We start from the raw sequence: 21023 nt of genomic DNA, 5'->3' as shown, positions 1-21023 counted from the left end.
GATGTAGTACCTTCAGACGTTCTACGAGCAAAAATTACGCATCTCATTTCTCAACCACCTATTACACTTTTGAAGGCCCTGGAGTACCAGGACAATGGAATTTCCCATAAAATTACCCCATTTTGGAAAGCAAACACCCCAACGTATAATCTGTGAGGCATAATGAGTCTTTTGAACGGTTCATTTTTTTCCAGAAGTTTTTGGAATATGTGGAAAAAAATTAAAACGCATTTTTTTATTACACAAAATTGTCAATTTATAAGATATTTCTAACACATAGCATGTATATAGCAAAAATTACACCCCAAAATACATTTTGCTACTCCTCCCGAGTATGGCGATACCACATGTGTAGGACTTTTACACAGCCTGGCCACATAGAGAGGCCGAACATTGAAGTAGTACGTTCATGCGTTCTAGGAGCATAAATGACACATCTCATTTCATTCCTACCCATCACACTTTTGAAGGTCCTGGACCACCAGGACAGTGAAATTACCCACAAAATGACCCCATTTTGGAAAGAAAACACCCCAACGTATATTCTATGAGACATGGGCTGGAGATAGGTACTCGGGTACTCTGATGGCCTGGTGACAGGTACTCGGGTACTCTGATGGCCTGGTGACAGGTACTCGGGTACTCTGATGGTCTGGTGACAGGTACTCGGGTACTCTGATGGTCTGGTGACAGGTACTCGGGTACTCTGATGGTCTGGTGACAGGTACTCGGGTACTCTGATGGTCTGGTGACAGGTACTCGGGTACTCTGATGGCCTGGTGACAGGTACTCGGGTACTCTGATGGCCTGGTGACAGGTACTCGGGTACTCTGATGGCCTGGTGACAGGTACTCTGATGGTTTGGTGACTGGTATTTGGGTACTCTGAAGGGCGGTGACAGGTACTCATATGGACTGTGACAGGTACTCGGGTACTCAGATGGACTGTGACAGGTACTCTGGTACACAGATGGACTGGAACAGGTACTCGGGTACTCAGATGGGCTGTGACAGGTACTCGGGTACCCTGATGGACTGTGACAGGTACTTGGTACTCTAATGGACTGTGACAGGTACTCAGTACTCTGATGGACTGTGACAGGTACTCGGGTACTCTAATGGACTGTGACAGGTACTCGGTACTCTAATGGACTGTGACAGGTACTCGGGTACCCTGATGGACTGTGACAGGTACTCGGTACTCTAATGGACTGTGACAGGTACTCGGTACTCTAATGGACTGTGACAGGTACTCGGGTACCCTGATGGGCCGTGACAGGTACTCGGGTACCCTGATGGGCCGTGACAGGTACTCGGGTACCCTGATGGGCCGTGACAGGTACTCGGGTACCCTGATGGGCCGTGACAGGTACTCGGGTACCCTGATGGGCCGTGACAGGTACTCGGGTACTCTGATGTGCCGTGACAGGTACTCGGGTACTCTGATGTGCCGTGACAGGTACTCGGGTACTCTGATGTGCCGTGACAGGTACTCGGGTACTCTGATGGGCTGTGACAGGTACTCGGGTACTCTGATGGGCTGTGTCAGGTACTCGGGTACTCTGATGGGCTGTGACAGGTACTCGGGTACTCAGATGAACTGTGACAGGTACTTGGGTACTCTGATGGGCTGACAGGTACTCTGATGGGCTGTGACAGGTACTCGGGTACTCTGATGTGCTGTGACAGGTACTCAAATACTCTGATGGACTGTGACAGGTACTCTGATGAACTGTGATTGACAGGTACTATGAGGGGTGGTGACAGGTCCTCTTTATTGGGGGGGGCAATCAGTATGATTGGTGTACACTGTATGCGGTAACGAGATGTTACCGCAATCTCCTCCTCACACACGATCGGTGTGTGAGGAGGAGAACCCGGTAACATCCCGTTACCGCGGTTTGTTTACATTTTAGTGATCGGCTGTGAAAGGATCACAGCCGATCACGTGGGTAAACAGCCGGCCAATGGCTGTTTACCAGCGTCGGTGACGAGCAGTGTTCCCGGGGAACACGCCGCCACCGACGTGCACGCGCAGCGCGCTTGCGATCGCGCGCATGCGCCGTGCACGTTCGGGGTGTGACCATCTGTGATCGGCCGTGACTTCATCACGGCCGATCACGTGGTAAACAGCCATAACGAATGGCTGTTCACCCCCTTCGGTGGCGAGCGGTGTCTCCGTGACACGCCGCCACCGAAGAAACAGGGATGCGCGCGCACGATCGCGCGCATTCCCTGTTTAAACAGGAGGCCGTCATATGACGGCCTCCCGCCACAATAGGTGTGCCGCCTGGCCGTCATTTGACGGCCGGCGGTCAGCAACTAGTTAAAGGTGATAGCAGGTATGATTAGTGATCAAAATATTGATCAAAAGAGAGGAGACTATAATGTAAATTTGTAAGTTCTGTATATAATTGTATTCTATTTTATATGTATTGCACAATGCCCTCACTGTGCACACGGCTCTAATAAGGTTTTCAGTACATGTTTTGCATTCTTTCGAGTCTTGATTAGAATTAGCCTATTAGCCTGCCTATGTAACGCCCCCTCTTACCATAAACGTACAATTGTAATATTAATGTGATACATACGTAATCATGTGTATAAAAACCTTCAAATGCGTCATAATAAAGGAGAACAGTTATTTGGAAAGATGCTGAGCGTATCTTTTGTGTCTGTTCCCTACTGCAATAGTTATTATTAATTTGGAACCACTAATCAATATGACGATAGGAGTTGCCTATCTATAAAATATCCATTTCATACATCCACATCTATGTTAGTCATACAATAAGCAACATTTTTAGGTGATTTCTGCCCAGAAATAATTTCTGTGGAACATGTCTAAATATATGTTTTTAACCTTAAAGCGGAGGTCCACCCTAAAGTGGACCTTCCGTTCATCGGAACCCTCCCCCCCTCCGGCGCAACAATTGGCACCTTTCAGGGGGGAGGGGGTGCAGGTACCTGTACAGTACAGGTATCTGCACCCACTTCCGGGATAGCTCTCTGCGGAAAGGGGCGTAGATTACGCCCCTTTCCGAAATTCCCCCGCTGCCTGCTGGGAAACACACAGATCCCAGAGGCAGCGGGTCCATCCTTATTGCGCAGCGCGACTCGCGCATGCGCAGTAGGGAACCGGGAAATGAAGCCGAAAGGCTCCACTTCCTGATTCCCATACCCAAGATGGCGGCGGCAGCACCCGAGAGACGATCGAGAGATTGGCTTCGGGTGCCGACATCGCGGGCGCGCTGGACAGGTAAGTGTCACTATTTTAAAAGTCAGCAGCTGCAGTATTTGTAGCTGCTGGCTTTTAAAAAAAAAAAACACGGGCTCCCGGCGGACTCCCGCTTTAAGCTCTTATATTTTGAACATAAAACCACAGCATAATGTTCCTACTACGCCCTATATGTTCTAAGTATGCAAAACCCAAATGTCAGCTGTGACCACAGGCACATCCTGCTTCTTGCACTTCAGAAGAAACCTGCAAAGCATAGCTTGTGGAGCAGTTTCAGTGACCCTTTAGTATATATTTGTTTTTGCAATCAGACTCTAAATGTAATAAGAAGTGTATAAACTTAGGGTTGAATATATTTTTATTTAATGCCAGGTAATATGAAATAACAAACATGAAAACAGGCAACCACAATATGTATGCCACCATTAACATCAAGATAGGCACATTGGTGAGAACAAGAAAGGAAAGAAAGCGGGGGGAGGGGGGGGGGGAAGCACAGCAAATGCATTTACCAGAGAAGTTACGTGTAGGACATTCTCACTTGTTGGTATAAATTTCACTGTAAAGGTCGGGCTTAGGGGTAGGCTCAAGTAATTTCCACCTCTAAATGTTTTTCGTGGTCACCTCAGCGACACCAATCTCCATTCAAAAATGACAGTGGGCCTACTTGTTAGATCCTAAGATTATTAAGAAACAGTTCAGTCTTGGAATGGTGACGCCAGAGTGACCACAACATGGTGAACTTATTGTAAGTGTCCTCCGCCTTCGCCTGCAACTCCTCCATGAGCATTATGTCATTAAGGATGTCCTCCCACTTGGAGATAGAGGGGATGGAGTCCTTCTTCCAGTATAAAGAAATGACATGGCGAGCTGCTGATAAGAAAAATCTTAAAAGACCACATCTCTGAGATTGGATCGTTCCTGGGAGGATGGATAGGAGAGCAGACAGAGGCGAAGGAGGTATCGAAGTCTGATATACGTCATTGTAAATCTCAAAAATCTTATCCCAGAATGGGCGAACCTTATCACAATCCCACCATACATGTATGTAGGATCCTTGCGCTCCGTGACATCGCCAACACATGTTTGTGGTTGATGGGAACATCCTGTGCACCGAGACCGGAACCCTATACCATCTCGACAACAGTTTGTAGTTCTTCTCTTGTGTGAACCCGGACCTGGATGACTTATGTGTGAGTGCAAACGAGGTAGTCCACTGTGCTGGGGAGATCTCCACATTCAGATCTCTAGACCATTTACTTGTGTATGCGGGAAGAGTGTCATGTAAGTGGGTTTGAATGTCTTTGTATATTAATGATAAGGTGTGTCTTGGTGTTTGAGAAAGACTGCAGAGGTCCCCAAATGACGTAAGTGGTCTGTGGGCCCTCCCTGATAGGTGGGGATTTCTGCAAAGTTGGTTTAGCGAGATTGTGGTCAGCCAGTCCGTCATGACAGCACTCTGCGGGACTGCTGGGGGGCGAAAATGTCCAGTAGTGGGATGGACAAATTGATTAGCTGTCGGCCAATTTTCACGCGTGTATGTCCCGCAGTATTCTTTGGCTGAGAGAGCAGGTAGGGCTAAGTTGTCAAATAGCGGAGATAGAGGGCTGGGATCGGTAGACAGGGCATAAAGATTAGCCTTATTGTACCACAACGTAAGGGCCGCCTTCGTTAGAGGGGAGATTCCCTGCATTGTGCGAAGCTTAGTGTAATACCCCCATAGAAGGGCTCGTAGATCTACTTTAGCTATATCCTGTTCAATCAGGGTGGAGGGTTAAGTACGTGGCCTCGGGAACCATTCCAATAGTCGGGAAAATAGCGCTGAGGAGTGGTATAGTTGGAAGTCCGGGAGACCAGTACCTCCCTTATGTTTGGGGGCACATAAAACTTTGTGTTTAAGTCTAGGGGGATGGTGTTGCCACAGGAATTTGCCTACCATAGAGCGCAATGCGAGGAAAAAAGTCTTTGGGAGGAGGATGGGAAGCGTTTGAAACAGGTATAATGTCTTTGGAAGTATGTCCATTTTAATAACACTCATTCTGAGGTATTTGATCGAGCGTGATTGCCATTTTTTTTTTTCTTTTAATTCATCTTTATTATTTTCTTATATAAAGTTCAACAAACAATTACATTCGATCCTAAGACATTGAGGTTTACACAAATCCCTCAATGTCTTCACATTTACATACATACTTATCCATAACATATCTATAACAGTATTAGATGGTGGCCTGGGGGAGGGAATACTGGAGGAGAGACATCCTGTGAGAGAGAAAAAAAAAAGGGGGGGTGAGCGCGATTGCCATTTAAAGGGGAATTGCTTTTGAATGAAGTCCAGGTCTTTCGCCTGTAAAGATATATTTAGAGCTTCCGTTTTGTTTAGGTTCAGTTTGAAGTTGCTATGCGCTCCGAAACGGTCAAGCTCCTCCAGGATGGCTGGAAGACTGATTCGGGGTTGGGTGACATAGTGGAGTAAATCGTCTGCGTAGAGTGATAGCTTACGGGGAGCTGAGGGAGTAATGATCCCATGAATAGAGTTATTGTTACGAATGGCTTGAGCCAAATGTTCAACAGTAATTGCGAACAGAAGTGGCGATAATGGGCATCCCTGCCTGGTGCCGTTCTTGATTCCAAAGGCTGCAGATGATTCCCCATTGGCTAAGACCCTCGCAGATGGGCTTGTATACAAAGCCATGATTTTAGTGAGCATTCGTGGGCCCAAGCCTATTTGTTGTAGAGAGGTCTGGAGAAACGTCCAGTTCACTCTATCAAACGCCTTTTCGGCATCACAAGCCAGAAGGCAGGTTGGAATGTTGTGGAGTTTGGCATACGAGATAAGGTGGAGGGTTTTAGTGGTATTATCTCTGGCCTCTCGGCCTGGGATAAAGCCCACTTGGTCACTGTGAATAATCGAGGGGAGCAGGGGAGCAAGGCGTGTTGCTAAAATATTGGAGTAAAGCTTTAGATCAACGTTCAGTAGGGATATGGGCCTATAATTCCCACAGTGTGCATGGTCTTTCCCCGGTTTAGGTATTACAACTATCTGGGCTTGGAGAGTATGTGGTGATAGGGGATGTGTTTCGTCTGTTTTGAAATGCCTTGGCCATAATCGGGGCAAGTTGATGTGCAAATTTTTTGTAGAATTGAGGGGAGTATCCGTCAGGGCCTGGGCTTTTACCATTCTTTAGTTTTTTAATCGACATTAGAAAGTCAGACGTGGTGAGAGGTTGTTCTAGATCATCCCTATCATTTGAGGAGATGGTAGGTAAGGCTGTACTTTGAATGTAGCGATGCAGGTCAGATAATGAAGCAGGGCTCGATGTTCCTGGTGCGGGAAGGTTGTAAAGGGAGGAATAAAAGTCCCTGAATTCGGAGACAATCTCAGAATTCTTAAACTTCTTCTGTTGGTAAGATGATATAATGTGAGGGATGTTTTGTCTATGTTGTCTAGGATGTATAACTCGGGTGAGGTGTTTTCCGCACTTGTTCACTTGTGAATAGTGGATATGTCGGCCTTTGTTGTAAGCATTCAGCGATCTTGCCGTAAAGATCTGAAGCAAGTCCCGCCTCGCGTTAGACAGTTCCGTTAGGGTCCGTATGTCTAATGTGCGTTTGTGTGAGGCCTCAAGGGAAGCTATCTGCAAGAAAAGTTGGCGTATATCCTCAGTACGTGCTTTTTTCAGTCTAGAACCGCGTTGTATAAAAATACAGCGAAGGACGCATTTCAGGGTCTCCCATTTGGTCATATTACTAGTCTCGTCGTGGGCATGTTCATTGGTGAAGTCTGTGATTGATTGCTTTTGACACCTCTGCCACGCACACCGTGTCATTCAGTAAGTTGTCGTTCAGCCTCCACGTACCACGACGAGGGTATCGAGGGAGTTTCCCAAGAGTTAAGTGTATTGGAGCATGATCTGACCACAGCTTCACCCCAATCTCACACTGAGGGTCTAGGTCCAGAAGATTTTGACTGAGGAGGATGTAGTCTATCCTACTGTAGGATTTGTGTGCAGGGGAGTAGTAGGTATAGTCCCTATCGGAAGGGTGTAGCAGTCTCCAGGGGTCTACCAGGGACATGTCTGCTAAGGCGGCCCTTAGTTTGGTCAGTGAGGTAGGTGATATGTGGGACTTACCGGTAGAGGAGTCCAGTCTCGGCACGAGGGGGACATTCAAGTCACCTCCTAGAATCAGGTTAGGAGTCCGGAAGGATCTGAGGTGAGCGGTCACGGAGCAAAGGAATTGAAGTTGGTTCTGGTTCGGGAAATAAACATTGGCAACAGTTAATACAGTTTGTAAATATTGCAATTTCAAGAATAAAAACCTTCCCTTGGGATCTATGTCACTTTCAAGTACTTGTGGAGTAAAGGATTTGTGAAAAGCCACCGAGACTCCTTTTGTTTTTGCTAGGGGATTTGTGCTGTGAAACAAAGTTGTGTAGTGTCTATCCGGTAAGGGGGGCACCTTATCAGTTCGTAAGTGAGTCTCCTGTAGTAACAGGACTTGTGAGCCAGCTTTGTGAAAGTGATGTAGGATCTGTCTGCGTTTTTCCGGGGTGTTAAATCCTCTACAGTTGAGAGAGGAGAATTTAAGGTCTAGGGCGGTGGCCATGGCGAGGGGGAGTGGAGGGAGTGCCCTGTTGAGCTACGGAGTGTAACTGAGTGGGGATGGGTATGAGAGAGCTGTGCAACAGTAATAAGATAGGGGAGGGAGGAGGGGGAAGATAAGATAGGAGGGGTAGGAAAAGGGTCAAAGCACTGAGTCAGAATAGTGCTCATGCGCACCTGAAAAGGGGTATGTGAGGTGTAATGCAAGCAGGAATGGAAACAGGATTCCTGTGTCAGTGTGGTAATTTGCTTGCTATGAAGCTGAAGGTGAAAACTTGTAGGGAGAATGCTCCCTCTAGTGTCCGTGTGGGGGTAGGTGTGATGGACACTACAAGGTAATGCTAGGGGATATACCAGTAACAGAGGCACTGAAGACTCTGTACACCCTATCGTGGGGGAACGTGGACAAACTAAACCCAAGGGCTCTGCCCCAACTATTATAAACTGTAAAACTGGATATGCTGATGTATAGCACACAGCGCCTAATATTTCTCAAGTCATCTAAAGGTATATGTAAGTTCAAATGTTTAGCTAACTTAAAGGGTAGCTATCTATCTGTGAAAGCACTAGAAGCACATACTATCAAACCGGTAGGTTAGACCAAGAGGGTCTATTATATACATGCTTAACCTTAACTGTAACCTGATGAGCATGATAAACCGTACATAAGAGTAGAGCCGGAACAATCGTTTCTTAGACCCACTCGGTCCTCTCCCCTCCCCCACCCCCCCAGCCACAAAATATAAACCCACATCATCGGGAACCCAATGTGGAAGAGGGGCGGGCCACGGCCCCTGTAGCAAGGGGGGGGGGGGCGGGGGAGGATGGTCCACAGACGAAACAGGAGAAATAAAATAAAAAAGTGCAAAAACGAAAAAATTACAAAATGCAAAATGAAAGATAAGGAGGAAAAGTAGTCAGATGAATGACATTTAAGTCATGGGGTAAAGGGGGTTTTCCTGAGCCACAGGACCTCAAAGAACTGAAGAAGAAATATGGAAGTCAGACACCCACCGCCCGGTGGGGCATAGAGCGTTCATCCTGGTGGGGATTTGGCAGTGCAGGAGCGGGACCTCTTCTTCTTGGTTTGTTTTTCCCAGGCCGAGGTGCTGGGAAGACCAGGGGTGACGGCAGTCAGTGGCCAGTCCGGGATCCTGATTTGGGGCAATTCAAAAGTGCCAAGGAAGTTGGGCAGGTCCCCCAGTGTGCGGAAGGTGGCCGATTTACCCTCATGGGAAGCGAAAAGATGAAACGGGAACCCCCATCTATATTTGATCTGTTTAGCGTGCAAAGCGTCCGTGACCGGCTTCAAGGCTTTCCTCATCAGCAGCGTCTGTTTTGAGAGATCCGTCAGGAGCATGATAGGTGTGCCTTTAAACAGGATGGATTCCTGAGCACGTGCAGCTTGCATTATCTCAGCCTTAACGTTAAAGAAATGGATGCGGCAGATGACGTCTCTGGGGTACGCTGGGTTAGGATTGCGAGGGCCAAGGGATCTGTGAATCCTATCTATCTCAATCAGTGTTTCTTTGGGTTTGTTCAGCAGCTGGTTAAACATGGTGGTGGCTGCCAACAACAGATCCTTATTTTCAATCGCTTCCGGGACACCGTGTATACGTATATTGTTGCGGCGACTTCTATTCTCCTGGTTATTGAGACCATAGAATAAGTGGTGAATTTGATTAGTGTGTTGTTGCAAGATATGGTCATGTTCTTTGAGTCTATTCGCTGAATCCTCAACATGGAGCTCAATGTCCTCTATGCGTTGGCCTACGTCTTGGTGCAATTCTTTGATCTCCCTTTTGTATGATCTCTCCAGTCTACTAATGTATGCCTCAATGTCTCCTTTAGTGGGGAGAGCTTTAATGTAGCTCTCCATATCCCAGTCCCTGTTCTGCTTGTCCGAGGCCGGGGAGGGGCTTCTCGAGTGTGCTGGACTCTCTGGGCACCTACTGTGCAATTCAGGGGACCGGGGAGAGGTTGGAGGTCAGGAGAGCCGAGAGGCCTGTACCTTGGAGGCAGTGTGTGCTGCCTGTGCTGCCGCCGAGCGGGTCGCCGCCATCTTGGATTCCGGGGCGGCCTTGCTGTTCGGCCCTCTCGCGGGGAAAAAACTGCCGACATCCCCCGGTTTCTGGGTCCCCGAGGTGCGGGGGGTGTTGGTGCCTCCTCTCCTACTCATATGGAAGCCAGGTGTGGCATGGAGTGGCGGCGCTGTGTGCCGTTCGGGTCGGTGGAGCGGGAGCTGGGCTCTCACACGTCCTTCTCCTCCATGCGCTTGGCCACACCCCCCCAAGTGTATAAACTTAAAGGGCGACTCTTCCTATCCTTACAATGACTATATCATTGTGTGTATCAGGTTCCTATAAGGTGTCAGGATGTCACTGTCTCTTTCTTCATGGAGGAGTAGGAGTATTTAGAAGGACACAAGGATCTCTACAATGACGCCAGGATGGACAATCAGCTCCCATAGAGGGTTAGCCCAGGCCAAGGCTCTATCAGAAAGCAAAGATATCACCAAACCTACTTTGCTTATGTCCGTGGGAAACGTCTGGGGCAGCATCATGAACCTGATTGAGAAACCCTCTGCATTGAACTGGATCGCCCCCAAATTGCTGGGGAAGCGGAGTGGAACCAGACATACCTCTTATAGAGGTAATACTCAAGGCGGGTGCCTGCACAGAGACTGATGCAGCAGCAAGGACGGCCTGCCACTCAGGTTGTACCGGAGCAGCCACAGTGGGGGTTTCCAGGTGAGCCGTGTGACCCAGGAGCATTTGTAATGCCATGGCAAACTGATCCATGCGGTGATCTTGCTCATCCAATCTGGAAAAAATATTATCAACAAGTGGATCGACTGTATCTCCTGAATTCATGGCCTTTGCCTACTGTCAGAAACCATGAATCAGACCGAGACAGAAGTACAATTAAATCACACTTGTTTATTAAATAAAAATAAAAAGGTAAATAGAGTAAGCGTAGTCAAAGCATAGCCAGAGTCCAGTAACCGGATCGAGTAGTCAGCCAGTCCAGAGTTCAATAACCAGATCGGGTAATCAGCCAGGCCAGAAGTCAGGGATCCAAGTGGAGCAACAGCAAGCAGGATAAGGAGCCAGAAGGGATGTCAGCAAACCAGTCTTTAAACAGAACTGCAGGAGATGGTTTCTTGTGATGTGACCAAGGCGAAAGCAGAGATGAAGTGAGCTGGACAGCTTTAAGTAGGCAGGTCAGACGAGCAGAATCAGGGACAGCTGGGTAACTGTGGAGAGAGATGAGAGCTGGCAATTAGCGGACAACTGAGCAGCCAGCCCAGAGAAGGAAGGGCTAAGCCAGCCCTGACAGTGGGAGGGAGCAGAAGAGGTAGGTGAGGAGGAGCGAAAGGAGGACTGGGGCATGCCAGGATGACACCCCTGCAATGGGTGGCACCATTTTCTGCTCCATTATTGGCAATATTTTACTTTCGGCAATGTGCTGAAAACACAATTTTCGGCAGTTTTTTTCGGCCGCCAAAATTTGTGTATCCCTAGAAAAGAAATAAAACATTTACAATGACTTTAAGGTTTCTGTGCAGGGAAGATGAGCATCTGACCCCGGAGAAGGTGAAGTTGATAGACTGGAGGTGATAGAAGGCATTACTATTCCATAAAGTAAATGTTTACTAGTATTGTGGTTTATATATAAAATTATTATATCCATGAAAAAAAGTCTCAGCTTTCAGTATTACTTTAATATAAAAGTCCCCCCTCCCCCCTCTAACCTCCATATATCTTCATGTGTGACTCCGTGTTGGCCATTGATAGCAGTAGAAAAAAAAAATGAAGTCATTACCTTTCATTGGCTGAGTACATTTTGTGGTGTAAGATTTCACAAACACTTAGAGGTCTAATTAAAAAAAAAAGTTGAATGGTTGACCGGCATTCGTCCAGCCATGATGAATATTGCCTGTATTTTATTTTATACTCTGATTTCCTTGACTCCATCTAATGACAATAATGCAGTATTGCACTAATTGGGGTATTTCAGGAAAAATACCTGATTATGGCCACAAGATGGAGCTGATGATCATAGGAAATCACTGTGTTACGTCACAGCTAGAAATTGTAACAGCTGGATGAATGATTGTCACATTAGTCCAATCATTTTTTTGAAAAATAGACCTCTTAGTCTCCTTCATCAGACATGTCTTCATACTAATACCTGAGATAATACTCATACACTTATCAGTACGGTACACACTGAAGGATAGAAATTAAATAAGCCAACACTATTAGACTAACCATTGAATTAAAATGAGAAATACTATGTTTGGACTTTAGATGGCGCTAAGTATAATAGCAATTATCTCCAGCTAGTTGCAAATGTAGTATTTTCTATTTTAAATCAATGGAAATCATTCGACCAGCAAATAGCCAATTAAACTCCATTTCCTCTCATTCACACAGAAGGAATGTACATGTAATTTCATTGGGTGAATTATTATGTAAATTTATGACTAGACCCCTAAATGTCAGGAGACATTTATATAAAGATGGGAAGTATGTAGCAGATAAATGAATTGTCCTCCTAGCAATGTTATTACCAGGCTGCAGATAGGGGGAGCTCTAATATTTAGAGTGTGACCACAGCAGAGTGATCCCATCTAGCTCACATAACATATATTTTCTCAAAGCAGAGGCCCTGGAGAATAAAATGGTGGTAATTGTTAAGGTGTTCCTCATACACAAATGTCACCTTCATATCCGGGATTGTTTTCTACTGCCCCCCCATTTTCTATGGTGTGATCTTTTCTACAATACTTTGTTACAATAATGTAACACGTTGTGTATTGTATTGTACACAAACTAATAATGACTCCGCCTCCACATTCCAGACAAGTCATTTTCCTGACCAATTGGATTTCTTCCTTTACTATTTCCTGATTTTGACTGCAATCTTGTTATAAGTAAAACTATAATAAAAAATTTATTGAATGGAAAAAAAGTTGTGTGTGTGTGTGTGTGTGTGTGTGTGTGTGTGTGGGGGGGGGGGGGGGGTGCAATATTGAAAATCTTTGGTACTCAAAATTGGTCATAGATGACGCTTTAAATCCTTTACAGGTCATCAGTTTAGAGAACCAGAAAAAATGGCCCAGAGTGCAGTGGGCAGTAACATGTCATATACAGTCCTGTTTATATAGTGCGGTGGTCAGGAATATGTCATATACAGTCCTGTGTATAGAGTGCAGTGGTCAGGAACATGTCATATACAGTCCTGTGTATAGAGTGCGGTGGGAAAAATATGGGAAAAATATCCCCCCCAGAGTTGCCACCTCATCCCTTTAAAACCAAACACGTATTAATTACACGGGTTTTGTGGCCAGTTAAGGTGGCAATTAAACTCACTTAGTGGCTTATCTGCATTACATTAGCCTCAGAATCTGTGTAATTAATATGTGTTCGGGTTTAAAGGGATGAGGTGGCAACCCTACCCCCCAAAAAAATAAAAATACAATAAATTAAAGTAAAAAAAACTTGACACACACACAAACCTTTTCAGGGCAAGGTAAAGAATGCTATCTGCAAGTTTTATATAACATAGGTTTGTGTGCTAATGAGGCAATTGAAAACACACGTCCACGAAACACACAAAATGCAAGTTCACCCAATGTAGAGACTAGAGCTGCACAATTAATCGTCAAGAATTGTTATCGTGATCTTGACTAAAGTGTTTCACAATTCTTTCTATGCAAAGAATTCCCTCAGCTCTTCTGAAGCCACAGCCCTCTAAAGCAGGGGTCTCAAACTGGTGGCCCTCCAGCTGTTGCAAGACTACGAGTCCCATCATGCCTCTGCCTGTGGGAGTCATGCTTGCAACTGTCAGCCTTGCAATGCCTCATGGGACTTGTAGTTTTGCAACAGCTGCAGGGTGGTCAGTTTGAGACCCCTGCACTAAAGAAAGAAAGAGAAATACTGGGCAGTCTGCCAAGAATCACAACATTCTTTATCAGTTGAACTTAAGTATAAACATTGTAATAAATTCTCAATGGAATAGACCGTGTGTAATGTTTGGAACCCCCAAACATTATATATATATTTTTTAGTAGACACCCTAGAGAATAAAATGGTGGTTGTTGCAATATTTTATGCCACACTGATCTTTCAAATGCAATTTAAAAAAATAAATAAATACTTTAATGTGTATAAAAAAAAACAACCAGTAAAGTTATCCCCCTTTTTTTTCTGTATAATGTGAAAAAATTTACGTTGCGAGAATCATGATCTTTTTATTCTAAGCAAAAAAAAAATTGTGATTCTCATTTTGGCCAGAATCGTGCAACTCTAGTAGAGACAGAACTCCAAAGTGGGTACACCTGTTAAGTATTCCTTATCCACCTCAATACAGTGCAGTTACACCCCCTTCCTGACCAGACCAATTTTCAGCTTTCAGCGCTCTCACAGTTTGAATGACAATTACTCAGTCATCCAACACTGTATCCATATGAAACTTGCGTCCTTTTTTCCACACAAATAGAGCTTTCTTTTAGTGGTATTTAATCACTAGTGGGTTTTTTATTTTTTGTGCTATAAATAAAATAAAACGTAAATTTTGTGAAAAAAATGCCTTTTTCTTTGTTTCTGTCATACATTTTTGCTAATTAGTAATTTTTCTTCATAAATTTTGGCCAAAATTTATACTGCTACCTATCTTTGGTAAAAATAACCCACATTAGTATATATTATTTGGTCTTTGTGAAAGTTATAGAGTCTACAAACTATGGTGCCAATCACTGAAAATTGATCACATCTGATCAGGCCTTCAGTACATCAGGTGTATCTCATTTCTTGAGACACTAACAAGTCAGGAAAGTACAAATACCCCCCAAATGACCCCTTTTTAGAAAGTAGACATTCCAAGGTATTAAGTAAGTAGCATGGTGAGTTTTTTTAAGTTGTCATTTTTTCCCACAATTCTTTGCAAAATGAAGATTTTTTTTATTATTATTTTATTTTATTTTTACAAAATTGTCATATTATCAGGTTATTTCTCACACACAGCATATGCATACAACAAATTACACCCCAAAATACATTCTGCTACTCTTCCCGAGTACGGCGATACCACATGTGTGAGACTTTTACACAGCCTGGCCACATACAGAGCACCAATATTGATGTAGTACCTTCAGACGTTCTACGAGCAAAAATGACGCATCTCATTTCTCAACCACCTATTACACTTTTGAAGGCCCTGGAGTACCAGGACAATGGAATTTCCCATAAAATGAAACCATTTTTGGAATATGTGGAAAAAAATTAAAATGCATTTTTTTTTACACAAAATTGTCAATTTATAAGATATTTCTAACACATAGCATGTATATAGCAAAAATTACACCCCAAAATACATTCTGCTACTCCTCCCGAGTATGGCGATACCACATGTGTAGGACTTTTACACAGCCTGGCCACATAGAGAGGCCGAACATTGAAGTAGTACGTTCAGGCGTTCTAGGAGCATAAATGACACATCTCATTTCATTCCTACCTATCACACTTTTGAAGGTCCTGGAGCACCAGGACAGTGAAATAACCCACAAAATTACCCCATTTTGGAAAGCAAACACCCCAACGTATATTCTATGAGACATGGGCTGCAAATAGGTACTCTGATGGGCTGGAGATAGGTACTCGGGTACTCTGATGGCCTGGTGACTGGTATTTGGGAACTCTGAAGGGCTGTGACAGGTACACAGATGAACTGTGACAGGCACTCAGATGAACTGTGACAGGTACTCAGATGGGCTGTGACAGGTACTCGGGTACTCAGATGGGCTGTGACAGGTACTCGGGTACTCAGATGAACCGTGACAGATACTCGGGTACCATGATTGACTGTGACAGGTACTCGGGTACCCTGATGGACTGTGACAGGTACTCGGTACTCAAATGGACTGTTACAGGTACTCAGATACCCTGATGGGCCGTGACAGGTACTCGGGTACTTTGATGGGCCGTGACAGGTAGTCGGGTACTCTGATGGGCCGTGACAGGTACTCGGGTACTTTGATGGGCCGTGACAGGTACTCGGGTACTCAGGTGGGCTGGGACAGGTACTCGGGTACTCAGATGGGCTGGGACAGGTATTTGGGTACTCTGATGGGCTGTGACAGGTACTCTGATGGACTGTGATTGACAGGTACTATGAGGGGTGGTGACAGGTCCACTTTATTGGGGGGGGCAATCAGTGTGCTTGATGTGTACTGTAGGCGGTAACGAGATGTTACCGCAATCTCCTCCTCACACACGATCGGTGTGTGAGGAGAAGAACCCGGTAACATCCCGTTACCGCGGTTTGTTTACATATTAGTGATCGGCTGTGAAAGGATCACAGCCGATCACGTGGGTAAACAGTCGACCAATGGCTGTTTACCAGCGTCGGTGACGAGCAGTGTTCCGGGGATCACGCGCATTCCCTGTTTAAACGGGAGGCCGTCATATGACAGCCTCCCGCCACAATAGCTGCGCCGCCTGGCTGTCATTTGACAGCCGGCGGTCAGCAACTAGTTAAATTACTAACCAAAAAAAACACTCTCTGAGCATGCCCAGAAACATCCAAGGAACACACAAAAAGCAGCCAAACCCCCCCTCCCCCTGCCAATGTCCCTGAGTATGCCCAGACCAAACCAAATGCATTTCACACACCAAAAGGCACAAGAAAAAAAAATCAAAGTCCCTGAGCATGCCCAGACCAACCCAAATGCAGCTAGCACAAAATAAGCCACCCTCTCCTGTTCAGAATGAAGCACATCATCCAGCGTGCTACAAAATAACAGAGATAGGACAAACACCCCCCGATCCAGAGGGAGCAAACAAAGAGCCTAACATGGGCCAAAGCTATACAACAAATACCATTGCAGTCTATGGGAACTGACGTGTTCATTTTTCTAGTCCCCACCTTGCTGGGTTATCTTCTAGTTATTGGCCTTAAAATGGATATGGGGGCCCAGGTCCCACCCTAAGGGACATATATCAATGTCACCAATTTGGAGAACCCCAAAAACTTAACAAGGAGAAGTGCCTTTAAATATGCAAAATTGCTTAAGGGCCAGTTCACACCACATGCAGTCCAGTGCGTTTTTTTTTTTGCATCAAAAATGCATGAAAAGTAGGTTGTTTTTCAATGGCATAGTTCACACCATTGCTTGCAGTTCCAGAAAATAAAGTAAAACGTGCTGCATTTTTCCTGCACTGGAATGCTGTAAAACACATCAGAAACGCACCGGAAAACATCAAACATGCAGAAAAGCATCTGGACTGCATTTCTATAGAGTGAACTTGCCCTAAAGCTAGTAACTTGGGGGGGGGGGGGGGTTACTCTGCCTGTAAAGTGGTGCATCTGTAGCATGTATACAAAATGCTGCTTCAAAGATGTACGGCTTTAGAGAAAACGTACAAATCTACATTGCAGCTGCAAGATGTTAACATAAAAAAATAGCCCCCCCCAATACATACAAGGCCATTTGGGTCTGGAAAGGCTTAAAATGAGAACCCCCCACGTGAAAAATACCACCCCCTCCCACACACTAACAAACACCTAGCCAAACACAGCAAGCCAGCCCATGAAAGGGGGGTATATGCTGGGGGCCAGGGGGGCTCGGGCACTCCAAGAGTCAACCACCTTGTTCCCCTATTCAGGGGCACGAGGGCCTCTTCCACACAGCCCTAGGCTGTGTTTTGGGGGAAAGAGGGTTAGGGGCAGGACACCCTTATATAGTTGCAAGTGCAATTAGCAGACTCCGAGACTTCAATAGGAGGACAGCTGTGCAGGGAAAGGCATCCAGCAAGACGCCACATCTGCATGTGCAGGAATGCTGTCTCCTATGGCAACAGTCTTTCACAGTTCCTAACACAAAGGATAACCGTTCTTTCACCTACACTACAACTTCTTGTAGTTCTTCAGCCCACTGAGCTCACAGTCTCTCACTAGACCCTCTGATTCACTGACTCTGAATCCCTTGAGCTTCTCCAATCTTCAAGGTGGTATCTTCCTCAAGTGTCACCCCCGCCTCTCTGCTGGGTCCCTAGCTTGGCACTCCGGATACTTCTCAAGCTTCACCCCACTGGCCTTCTTGGTCCCTGACTTGACACACAAGGCTGTTCTGCAAGCGTCACCTCCGCTGGTTGGGTCCCTGGCTTGATCATCGCCTTAAGTTTCCCTATTCTCCACCATGTCCGTACCGGTACTTGCTTCAGTTACTCACTAAGGTCCCTGGTAATAAGGTGATTGGTCCCTTAGTGGTGACAGCTTCCCCTCTACCTCCAACCATGACAGGTTCTCCAGCCAGCAGAACTGTCACTTTTGGTTGGACTGCAAGCCACAGTCCCAATACTGCTCTGCTGTCTTGCTTCTGGATAGGACTTCAGACAGCCTAGCAGCCAGATGTGCCCAGGATAAGCCCAATCTCCAGTCTAGCAGCCCGGGACATACGACACACATCCACCTAGACAGCCGTCCAGGTGGCACAGAACATCGATCACCTGACTCCACCCGAATATATACACTCTCCCAGCGGGCCAAGGGATTCAAGAAAACTACTGCCCATTGGCTGAGATACCCCGTATACCCATAACCTGACCTTGGGTTTCCCTTCTCATATCTAGTACCATCAAGTGCCCGGCCACCTAGTGGTAGAAGAAAAAAGTGTAACAAGGCCAAATTTAGGGAGGAATCAATAGATCTCTAACAATCAACCAGTATAACTACTCCTGGTAAGTAAATTTGTGAGGAACTCCCTGCCTAAACTCCAGGGTGCTACACAAATACAACTTACCTGCTAGTGCTAGAAGAGATCTGCGGTTATGTGTGCAATGTATCAGAGGTGCCGGTGATCTACTGACACTGCACTTGTTGGGGGGCAGAAGGGCTGATCCTGCTAACGATGCGTTATTAGGGACACTATACTAAGGGGGGACACTAATATTGTTCTGTTCATGATCAGGATATTGATCTATACAGAAACTATACTAGTAATGGCGGTTATCAGGATGTTGATCCGTACAGACATTATACTAGTAATGGTGGTGATCAGGATATTCATCCGTACAGACACTATACTAGTAATGTTGGTGATCAGGATCCTATAGCGTGAGTGCGATAGTGTGCGGGCAATCTAATGCTAGCTGACCCTGGTGCTATTTGATCTAACAAGTGACCCTAATACAGCGATTGATGAAAAATACTGTACACTGACGCTGTACTAATGGCACTGGTTGGGCGATCAAAGGGTGAATGAGGGCAATCAATGGGGGTAAATGTGCCAATCTAAGGTGTGTGGGTGTAAAGTGTGGTGATTATACTCAGTGTGGTGTTCTCTTCTCTTCCTGAACCGAAAAGGACTCGGGAAGAGAAGAAATCACAAGATAGCTCCCTGTGTTTACAAAATAAAACACAGGAGTGATTTGTCATTGGCTGCAAGTGATCAGCAGGGTACGGGGTAAAATCATTGGCTGGGACCTGCTGACAAACTTGTCCTGCAGCCAATGACAGTGGAGGTTTATGGGTGTGCGCATGCATGGGTGCGGACACAGAAGAAAGCCATGACATAAAAGTACATTACCAGACCTGTATGAGCCGCCCATCCATTGTATTTTTATAACACTTCATCCATGTCTTTGGTGATCTCTGATCTCCTTATCAACTGTTTCTTACATGATCTCTGATGTCTGTAAAGACTGGACTTCTCTGAATAACATTTCCCACACTCAAGACAGGAATATGGCTTCTTCCCCGTGTGAGATCTCTGATGTGTGGATAGATGGGACTTCCGTGAAAAAAATTTCCCGCACTCGGGACAGAAATACGGCTTCTCCCCTGTGTGAGATCTCTGATGTGTGTAAAGATAGGACTTCCGTGAAAAACATTTCCCGCACTCAGGACAGGAATACGGCTTCTCCCCTGTGTGAGATCTCTGATGTGTGGAAAGATTGCCCTTATCTGAAAAACATTTCCCACACTCAGGACAGGAATACGGCTTCTCCCCCGTGTGATATCTCTGATGTGTGGAAAGACTGGCCTTCTGTGAAAAACATTTCCCGCACTCAGTACACGAATACGATTTTTCCCCTGTGTGAGATCTCTGATGTATGTGAAGATGGGATTTTTGTGAAAAACATTTCCCGCATTCAGGACAGGAATACGGCTTCTCTCCTGTGTGACATCTCTGATGTAGGGAAAGACTATACTTCTCTGAAAAACATTTCCCACACTCAGAACAGGAATATGGCTTCTCACCTGTGTGAGATCTCTGATGTGTTTGAAGATTGACCTTATATAAATAACATTTCCCGCACTCAGGACAGGAGTACGGCTTCTCCCCTGTGTGAGATCTTTTATGTACGTTAAGATGTGATTTATAATGGAAACACTTCCCGCACTCAGTACAGGAAAACCTCTCATCTGTTGGAAGGACGGCCCCGTCCCTCACAGTCTGAGGTTCCTCAGGATAAGAGGAATACGATGGTCCATCTACATTGTGTGGTGCCGGATGGACATTTGAGGTAGTCGGGTTTTCTCCTGGACTATACTGTGTGATGTCCTCATCTTCTACTTTACAGTCTGGAGACAAAGTGAGACAATTCTCTGAGGTTTTCCTCATCTCCCGTCCATCTACTAAAATAGAGATACAAAGATTATTACTAGACATCAGCTGATTGGTTCCTGCTGTGCTCCAATCAGACCATCAGATATAAAATGTCATGTGACAGAACCCACTGTCACTGTGTGTTTTGGAAGGGGCTGTGGGCTCGCCTCCTACACACAGACTATGGCCCAGCAGAGAATGGGAGATTTGGAGGGCTATTTACCATCTCTCACCACCTGGAGAAGATGCCACCCCCAGACATTTGTGTCCGCGGTCGTCGGTTTATCAGAACCGGGTGAACGCGGTGTCTGTGGCTGGGCTTGTGGAGTTTTTTCCGGCTACCTAAACCTATTGGCCCGGGTTGGGCTAAATATATACTTTTATTCCACAAACAATGTACTTTTCGCTGATAAAGTCATATACAAGATGGCGGTATTCCCAAAGCGTGGGGCTTCGAGACTTGGGGACAAAATGACAATGGGACAATGTAATGAAGGTCCCGATATCGGCTCATGATTGAGGGGATAAGGGCTGGTTATGGTGAGTCTGCAGGCTGTGGGTGCGTT

General features: G+C 45.7%; 1 protein-coding gene across 1 annotated transcript in view; it reads right to left on the bottom strand.

Annotated features, from left to right (window-relative positions):
- LOC143986878 (uncharacterized) overlaps positions 1-20691 on the bottom strand; it is a 101760-nt gene extending 81069 nt beyond the window's left edge. Inside the window, 1 exon segment of the mRNA XM_077485284.1 lies at positions 19477-20691. Within this exon segment, the coding sequence (XP_077341410.1) occupies positions 19477-20520 (1044 nt within the window). The 5' untranslated portion in view covers positions 20521-20691.
- Positions 20692-21023: the final 332 nt, after the last annotated feature.

This window comes from Lithobates pipiens, unplaced genomic scaffold, assembly GCF_037356315.1.
Source record: "Lithobates pipiens isolate NorthernLeopardFrog02 unplaced genomic scaffold, aLitPip1_a1.2 Scaffold_18, whole genome shotgun sequence".
In the NCBI taxonomy this organism is placed as follows: domain Eukaryota; kingdom Metazoa; phylum Chordata; class Amphibia; order Anura; family Ranidae; genus Lithobates; species Lithobates pipiens.
The sequence above is the reverse complement of the archived record's forward strand: the minus strand, read 5'-3'. Positions and strand labels throughout refer to the sequence as shown.